Raw genomic sequence first — 8,555 nt, 5'->3', positions numbered from 1 at the left:
CATTGGAAGAGACTCTGATGCTGGGAGGGATTGGGGGCAGGAGGAGAAGAGGACAACAGAGGATGAGATGGCTGGATGGCATCACCGACTCGATGGACATGAGTTTGAGTGAACTCCGGGAGTTGGTGATGGACAGGGAGGCCTGGCGTGCTGCAATTCATGGGGTCGCAAAGAGTCGGACACGGCTGAGCAAATAAACTGAACTGAACTGAACAGACATCACAATCATGTTGAAATCCAACCACGATACTCTAGTTTCTGTGGCCAATAATCAAACCTGAGCAAATTATCCTGTAAGGTAATAATGTCCCATTAAGAGGCTGCCCTGATAAAGCTTTGATGATATAAGATTTCTTAACCTAACAAGGGGCTTCCCTGCTGGCTTAGTGGTAAAGAATCCACCTGTAATGCAGGAGCCATAAGAGGTATGGGTTTGATCCCTGGGTCAGGAAGATTCCTGGAGTAGGGCATGGCAACCCACTCCAGTAATCTTGCCTGTAGAATCCCCATGGACAGAGAAGCCTGGTGAGTTACAGTTCATGGGTCACAAAGAGTCACACACGACTGAAGTGACTTAGCACGCAGACACGCAACCTAAACAGGCTTCTGGGAAATAGCTTTTTCTTTCATAGTAAAGGCCAAAATATGTAAAGATATTGGAAAACAAACAGTAAATGGTTAATGTGGTTTGATGGCAGTAACAGGGATAATATCATATGTACTTATCAATGGAAGTAAAGTTTGTGGGGCTAATAAAGCTGTTTAAGGAGAAGGTGATGGTACCCCACTCCAGTACTCTTGCCTGGAAAATCCCATGGACGGAGGAGCCTGGTGGGCTGCAGTCCATGGGGTCTCTAAGAGTTGGACACGACTGAGCAACTTCACTTTCCCTTCTCACTTCCACGCATTGGAGAAGGAAATGGCAACCCACTCCAGTGTTCTTGCCTGGAGAATCCCAGGGACGGGGGAGCCTGGTGGGCTGCCATCTATGGGGTCACACAGAGTCGGACACGACTGAAGTGACTTAGCAGCAGCAGTAGAAGCAAGGACTGTCTATCAATGGACCACCTATTCCTCTGGCTCACATGATGAATAAAAGCTTGCCTAGATTGGTTTAAAATAAGCTACAGGCTATACTGTATAACACAGGGAATATAGCCAATATTTTTAACTATAAATGGAGTGTAATCTTTAAAACTTGTGAATCACTACATTGTATATCTGTTACACTGTATATCTGTAACAATATTACAATTATACTTAGAGAAAAAAGTTTTAAATTATAAAATGTTTTTAGAAAGCTTGCCTAGGTTATACTTAACTATGTCAATTTCTAGTAACTCTGGAGAACGAAGAATGCTTGTAGAATGAGTCACAGAACAATGCACCTCAGCAATTGCTAGCTATGCATTCTTGAGTTAATCATTTGACCTTTCTAGACTTGATTTTTATCATCTGTAAAAGGGAATTAGACTAGAATAATGAGCATGAAGGTGTCTTTCATGTTCCATGACTGAAAAAGAAACATGTTAATGAATCGGAGAAGGCAATGGCACCCCACTCCAGTACTCTTGCCTGGAAAATCCCATGGACGGAGGAGCCTGGTAGGCTGCAGTCCATGGGGTCGCTAGGAGTTGGACATGACTGAGCGACTTCACTTTCACTTTTTACTTTCATGCATTGGAGAAGGAAATGGCAACCCACTCCAGTGTTCTTGCCTGGAGAATTCCAGGGACGGGGGAGCCTGGTGGGCTGCAGTCTCTGGGATTGCACAGAGTTGGACACGACTGAAGCGACTTAGCAGCAGCAAGAGCAGCATGATCTAACTTACAGCTTGATACTCACATCCGAAGATAATATTCTAGAGTTGGGAGGTTAGTTTAAAGGGCAAGTTGAGCCCATGAGAGTAGATAATCTAGCCAATGTTTATGCACCAGATTATTCCCAAGCCCTAAAATTACATCTATGCAAAAGAAGGAAGAGTTGCCTTATGAGATCTAGGTAGAAAGACTTTTCAGCCACGTCGTTTTAAACTCTAGGTGTTAAAAAACTGGTTTGCTTGATCTGAAAGGTCATGTTAAGCAACCACTGGTTTAATGGAATCTCTAAATATTTGCCATGGATGACCTAACATTCTTTTTGGAAATCAGAATGGCTAAATGCACAAAAATTGACTTAGATGAGGCAAGATGCATACAGACTGGCTGATGAATGGGTGCAAATACTACTTAATAGCAAGGATGGGGGCTAAAATAGCTCACAGCTGGAGGACCTTTAGGATCAAAGAGTGACTAAAAAGTGTTCCATGCTCCTTTGTGGTCAAAGGAAGTAGGGAGTTAGGCTTGATTGCTGTCCTGTCCATGGGAGGATGACTTCCATTCCTTATTGACACATAAATGAGCAGGAGGTAGACAAGCTCACAAGTCATCTGCAGGAATCCTGAAGGACAGTAGCATCATGCTCATTTCCTCTGCACAAACAAAAGATTTTGAGAACTGACAGGAACTGAGGTTTATCCCTTATAATGCTATTAACTATGCTTGCTCTTTGCTTTTAAATTTTCTTGTAAAAACACAGATTAGTCAAGAATTGACTCAGGAAAGCAAAAAGCACGAGTTAATATTGACACTGATTATATAAAGTTGAAAACATTCAATTTATAACTGACAGATCACATAAATAAGTATAAATGGCTGTGTTTATAGAAATAAACTAAAAAAAACTAGAAGTAAATATATCAGTGCCAGCATATAATCAGTATTGGCTTTTTCATTCTTTTTTCATTCAGAAAAATCACATTTCAGAAGAAATAGAGCCATGGAGCTTTTAAGTGACCGAAATAGGCTTTGAATCCATTTCTATCTGATTCAAAACCTGCGGAGGACAGAAAAAGTAATTAAGGGATTCAAATTGGTGTCTCCATCAATCCCCTATTCCTCGGAGACCGTGCAAACAGAAGCAGCAGCTTAATTTACAGCAAGTGGCCAGAGGGCTCTGTATTTGAGTCACTACCCACATTTGATCATTTGAGACCCAGTTGAAACCTCATCGCTAAACACTTTTGCGAATCTTAACTGCTGAATTCATGAGAGGTGGAGAGGTTACTCCTAGAGAAATAAACCAACCTGCTTCGCTCCTTCTGAGAACTCTGTGATGCTGAACTCTTGGTCGAAATAGGCCCAGATAAGGAAGGAGTAAATTCGAGTCCGAACCCAGTTGATGGGGTTGGAGAACCCCAGAATGATCATTTTGGTTTTCTGACGCTGCTGCGGTTGCTCCTCGGTGCTGTAGGTTCGCCGGGGGCAAGAAGGGAAAGTGGGGAGGGTTGAGGCGACTTCCAGGGGGCTGAGCAAGGGACGCTGAGGACCCCGAGCAGACAGGGCCAAGGCCGCGGAGGCCCAAGAGACTCGAGGAAATGGGGCTGCTCCCGAGCCGAGGCGGCGGCGGCATAAGTAGCAAAGTCCAGACAATGGGCGCTTCACCTCGGCCGAACTGAGAGTCCGGAGCCGGGCGGCCCAGCCCGGTAGAGGCCGAGAAAGTAGCAAGCGCGGTAAAAGACGGACGGCCAGCGCCATTTTTGTGACCTTTGTGCCTGCCTGTGCATCATGGAAAGTAAGTCGGTGTGAAACCACCTCAGCGAGGTTCGGAGAAGGAGACTGGAGAGTCGAGTTGGCCTGTTGCTGCCACCTCTAGTGAATTCGCCCCTTCTCTGCTCTCCATCATACACCTGTTGGCCCCGAGCCCCACACTAGGAACTGGCAGTTCTCGCGACTCAGCCTGCCTCCCGGACCTTTTCTCTCCGGGTCCTGTTTCCGGGCGAATCGCGCGCTGAGGAACGTGTTAGTGCAGAGGGTCCCGGGACTTGGAAGAGGATTGGCGTGAACAACCATGGCCGGGCACGGCTTCCCAGTACCCCGATTCGAGGGTGTTTCGCAGGAGCAGTTCATAGAGCACCTGTATCCGCAGGTGAGGCCCTCTCGCGGGGCGGAACCACGGGGTGTCGGTGGATACCCGTTCCTACCAGTCGAGCGGCTCCGAACTGGTTTCTTGGGATCCAGGTTGTGGCGAGAAGGTTGTCAGTTGAAAGTGGCTGGTTGGCCCTGCGGCCAAGGGAGCACGTGGGGGATGTTGACGGTCTCACCTATTAAATTTTTCGGCGAGTACCCTTCCACGTTTCTGGGAAGCAGTTGGACGTCAGAGCGCTGACTACGAGAAATATTTTGCTTAATAAGCCCAGCTAGCTGCCTTGGGGGAGTTCGATCAAGGAGTCTAATACCATTACCATGGCACCCTAGGGAAATACTCCCCCGCCCCCCACTCCCCTCCCCCGCCCCCCACTCCCCTCCCCCGCCCTCCCCCTCCCCTCCCCCGCCTCCCCCAGGTCTTCAAGTCTTTCGTCGAATTTCTTATAGTCTAGGGGCAGTTTCGCGCCCCATCTCCGACCCCCACCCCCCAGTAGCTTGAATGGCGCCAGTTATTCTTCACGAATTACTGGATTTGAAGGAGCAGTTTTTCACTGCACTGATCCAAAAAGGGAAGCAATGGGAATCCCACGAGAAACTTCCACTGGATTCTAACTAACATGGGTTGTAGATCAGACGTTCGATTGTTTTGTATCTGTAATTCGAAACTTAGTTCTTTAAAACAAAACTCAGAAAAATGTTAATGGGGGAGAAACTGTTTTTACTTGCAGTGCTTTTGCAAGGGAATCTAGGCATCAGAAAAACTGAGAATAAAGAGAGGAACAGATATTAAAAAAAAAAACAAAACCATAAGATTACAATTAGCCTGCTCATGATAAAGAACCCCCTCCCCCAGTAATTTTACTTGATATTTATATCTCTGAGGATGGTTATAGAGCTACAGTTCTGAGTGTTAAAAAAGTCAGGGATGAAGTTTTCATTTAGGAATTAGAAACCTATGGGGAGGATTCAAGTCTGCAGCAGCAGTAGGCTCGATGGGTGGTTGTCTTTCCCCACCACGGAACACATTAGTGTATAGATGCCTTCAGGACAGAATTGTGACCATCAAATAATATATGAATGTGGAAATGCTTTGTAAGACGGCTAGCTAGCAAAAAGTGTTTTGTAATTTAGCCTTCCTAGACAAGACATACTGTTACAAAGAAAGCATCACTAAACATTGTAAAGTGGAAAATTGCAAATAACACTGATCACGGTGTAATAAAACTAGAAATCAATAACTAATTTGCAAAACAAGACTTTTCTAATTAAGAAACTCCTAAGAAAAGCTGTTAAGGGATATAGTCCTATCAGATTTTTAAAAATGTTTTAATAACCAACAGTGTGGTACAGTTGCATGGATAGACAGACCAGATGAATAGAGAAGAAAGTCTGAGTGACTTTATATATATATCTCCAGAGTCTGGATAAATTTTCATTCATATAGAAATTTAGCGTGTGATGAACATGACATTAAATCACTAGGGCAAAGATGAACTTTTAAATAAATGGTGCTTGGACAACTGGATAGTCACAGTCATTTATAAGATGATAAAATTAGATTTATATCTGACACCATACACAAAAGTAATCTCCAAAAGGATCAGAGATCTAAATAAAAAAAGAAATTACATAAGTACTAGAGGAAAGCATGGATAAATTTCTTTGTAATCTAGGTCTATGGAAGGGTTTCCTTATGACTTAAGTGTAGTAAAAGAACATTAAAATTTGAGTACATCAAATTCAAACTGGGAGGGAAATATTACAATATATATTTTATTAAATGTCAGCGAAAGCACATGTATGTAAAGAACTTTTAAAAATTAATGAGGAAGCAGGCAAAAATCTGATTAAAAAGTGAACAGTTGACAGAAAGATAAAAATGGCCTCTAAACACATGAAAAGACATTCAGCTTTACTCATAAGAGAATTTAAAAAATAGATACCATTTATGTATCATATTGGCAAAAATCAAAAGGCTTTAATAATACACTCTTTGTGAGTCTGTGAGGAAACTGGCACTCACATTTTATGCCAAGTCCTTTCATGCATTGGAGAAGGAAATGGCAACCCACTCCAGTATTCTTGCCTGGAGAATCCCGGGGGTGGTGGAGCCTGATGGGCTGCCGTCTATGGGGTCGCACAGAGTCGGACACGACTGAAGGGACTTAGCAGCAGTAGCAGCAATACAAGCCTAATGGAGGGGAATTTGGCATATCTAACAAAGTTGTTGATATGTTTATTTTTTGAACTGTGGTGTTGGAGAAGACTCTTGAGAGTCCCTTGGACTGCAAGGAGATCCAGCCAGTCCATTCTGAAGGAGATCAGCCCTGGGATTTCTTTGGAGGGAATGATGCTAAAGCTGAAACTCCAGTACTTTGGCCACCTCATGCGAAGAGTTGACTCATTCGAAAAGACTGATGCTGGGAAGGATTGGGGGCAGGAGGAGAAGGGAACGACAGAGGACGAGATGGCTGGATGGCATCACTGACTTGATGGACGTGAGTCTGAGTGAACTCCGGGAGTTGGTGATGGACAGGGAGGCCTGGCGTGCTTCGATTCATGGGGTCGAGAAGAGTCGGACATGACTGAGCGACTGAACTGAACTGAACTGAGTTCCTCTTCAGGAGTTTACTTTGGGGATGTACTTCAACAGAATGAAAATATCTAGTATTTATTATGTTTGAGAATGATTACAAATAACCTAAAAAACCTACTATAGGAGACAGATTAAATTTTCCATTTACACTATAGTGTGCTAAGTTGTAAAAGAACAATGAGAGAAAATCTAAACTGATAGCAGTGATTTTCAGGATATAATTTTAAATTAAAAAGAAAAAATTACAAAAGATAATTTATAAATAATTTTGTGTAAAAAAGTAAGGAAATTTATATGGTTTTTGATCACTTTGCAAAAAAGAAACATGGGGATGATAAGCCAGATGTTAATGAGACTGGTTATCTATAGGGGTTGAGTGATTACAACATGGGTGAGTATAGATGCAGTGACCTTTTTTATATAATTTTGACTTTGGAGATCACGTTAATGTTTTATATTCTGAAATAATAGTAATAATAAAATTAACATGGATAAGGAATAATTTTAAAAAAAGCCAAACTCTAGTATAGAATATTAAAAATAACAAGTGAACCTAATTAAGGGAGAGAGGAGAAGTAACCTAAGTCACTTTTGAACACAGTACTTTGATTATGAATTTGGAATGTGTTAGTTGCCCAGTCATGTCCAACTCTGCAACCCCAGGGACTGGAGCCTGCCAGGCTCCTCTTTGGAATTTCCCAGGCAAGAATACTGGAGTGCATTGCCATTTCCTTCTCCAGGGGATCTTCCTGACCCAGGGATCAAACATGGGTCTCTTGCATTGCAGGTAGACACTTTACCATCTGAGCCACCAGGGAAGCCCATACTTTGATTGTATGGCAGTCTAAAAACAAAAAGAACTATAAACAATGCTGAATTCTAGTTTGTATACTTTTTTACAGTGGTATAACTTAGCAGTTGTAGAGGTACTTAGTGTGAATTCTGGGATTGTGCAACTGATTAAACATTGAAGATGATTGGAACCAGGTTTCTCAGGAAGACAGCAGGTAGTTTACAAATATATGAACAAGAAATTTTGAAATAAATGTTGTGGTATAAGTTTGGAATTAGGTAACCATATTGGAAGTATCATGATTCATCATATATCCGTTAAGACTGTGTGTGTGTGTGTGTGTGTATAGTACATATTGAGAGAGAGAAATATAACCATATGCATATGTAGTGTGTGGGAGGAGGTGTATATTGGGGGGGGTGAAGGGAGTGAGTATATACACACCTTCATGTGTTTCCTAGCTCTGGTCCCTGAGAAGGCCTATATGTAATGACACATCAATAGTCATGAACACATTCAGCACCCAGATCATTGTTTCTAAACAGCATTCCCCACTAGAAGAAACCAGAGCTACTTGAAGAAATAACTGTAGGGCTGGGACAGAGAGGCAAAAGAATACTGGATTATAAAGTAAGACGTGCTCAGGCAGAAAGTCATAAGAGTCAGCTTGAAGGTATTCTTACTGGCCAACTCTGGGATAACTTGAGCTTCAAAATTATATCAGTGGATTATAACTCAATGGAAAAAAAAAGAATGAATGGAGAAGTTAGAGCTAATTCTTACATTAGAATACTAACTAGTACGTGTAGAAGGTGATTTTTTTTTTAATCACGGTTTCTGCACTCAGCAATACTGAGTGGTACATTCTTTGCAGAAACGCATAAGCTGAATCTAATCATGGAGAAGCATCATGTAAATTCCTATTGAAGGACATTCTGTAAGATAACTAGCCTGTGCTCTTCAAAAAATGTCCAGGTCATAGAAGAACAAGTCTGAGAAACTGTTCCAGATTAAAAGAGGTGTCGGAGGAGGCAGTGGCAGCCCACTCCAGTACTCTTGCCTGGAAAATCCCATGGGTGGAGGAGCCTGGTAGGCTGCAGTCCATGGGGTCGCACAGAGTCGGACACGACTGAGGGACTTCACTTTCACTTTTCACTTTCATGCATTGGAGAAGGAAATGGCAACCCACTCTAGTGTTCTT

General features: G+C 42.7%; 2 protein-coding genes across 4 annotated transcripts in view; one reads left to right on the top strand and one right to left on the bottom strand.

The window, feature by feature from the left end:
- The window catches only part of LOC105003634 (chromosome unknown open reading frame, human C2orf47), a 13,801-nt gene extending 10,035 nt beyond the window's left edge, over positions 1 to 3,766 (bottom strand). For both annotated transcript variants that reach the window (XM_010860935.1, XM_010860934.1), the window contains exon 1: positions 3,126 to 3,766. In XM_010860935.1, coding sequence (XP_010859237.1) covers positions 3,126 to 3,575 — 450 coding nt within the window. In that variant the 5' untranslated portion in view covers positions 3,576 to 3,766. The remainder of the gene's footprint in view (positions 1 to 3,125) is intronic.
- A 60-nt stretch (positions 3,767 to 3,826) lies between these two features.
- Positions 3,827 to 8,555, top strand: part of TYW5 (tRNA-yW synthesizing protein 5) — a 20,193-nt gene continuing 15,464 nt past the window's right edge. For both annotated transcript variants that reach the window (XM_010860933.1, XM_010860932.1), the window contains exon 1: positions 3,827 to 3,966. In XM_010860933.1, the coding sequence (XP_010859235.1) occupies positions 3,889 to 3,966 (78 nt within the window). In that variant the 5' untranslated portion in view covers positions 3,827 to 3,888. The remainder of the gene's footprint in view (positions 3,967 to 8,555) is intronic.

The sequence above is a fragment of the Bison bison genome, unplaced genomic scaffold (genome assembly GCF_000754665.1).
Source record: "Bison bison bison isolate TAMUID 2011002044 unplaced genomic scaffold, Bison_UMD1.0 scf7180017864471, whole genome shotgun sequence".
NCBI classification, from domain to species: Eukaryota; Metazoa; Chordata; class Mammalia; order Artiodactyla; family Bovidae; genus Bison; species Bison bison.
Note: the sequence above shows the minus strand (reverse complement) of the source record. Positions and strands in the feature narration are given on the sequence as shown.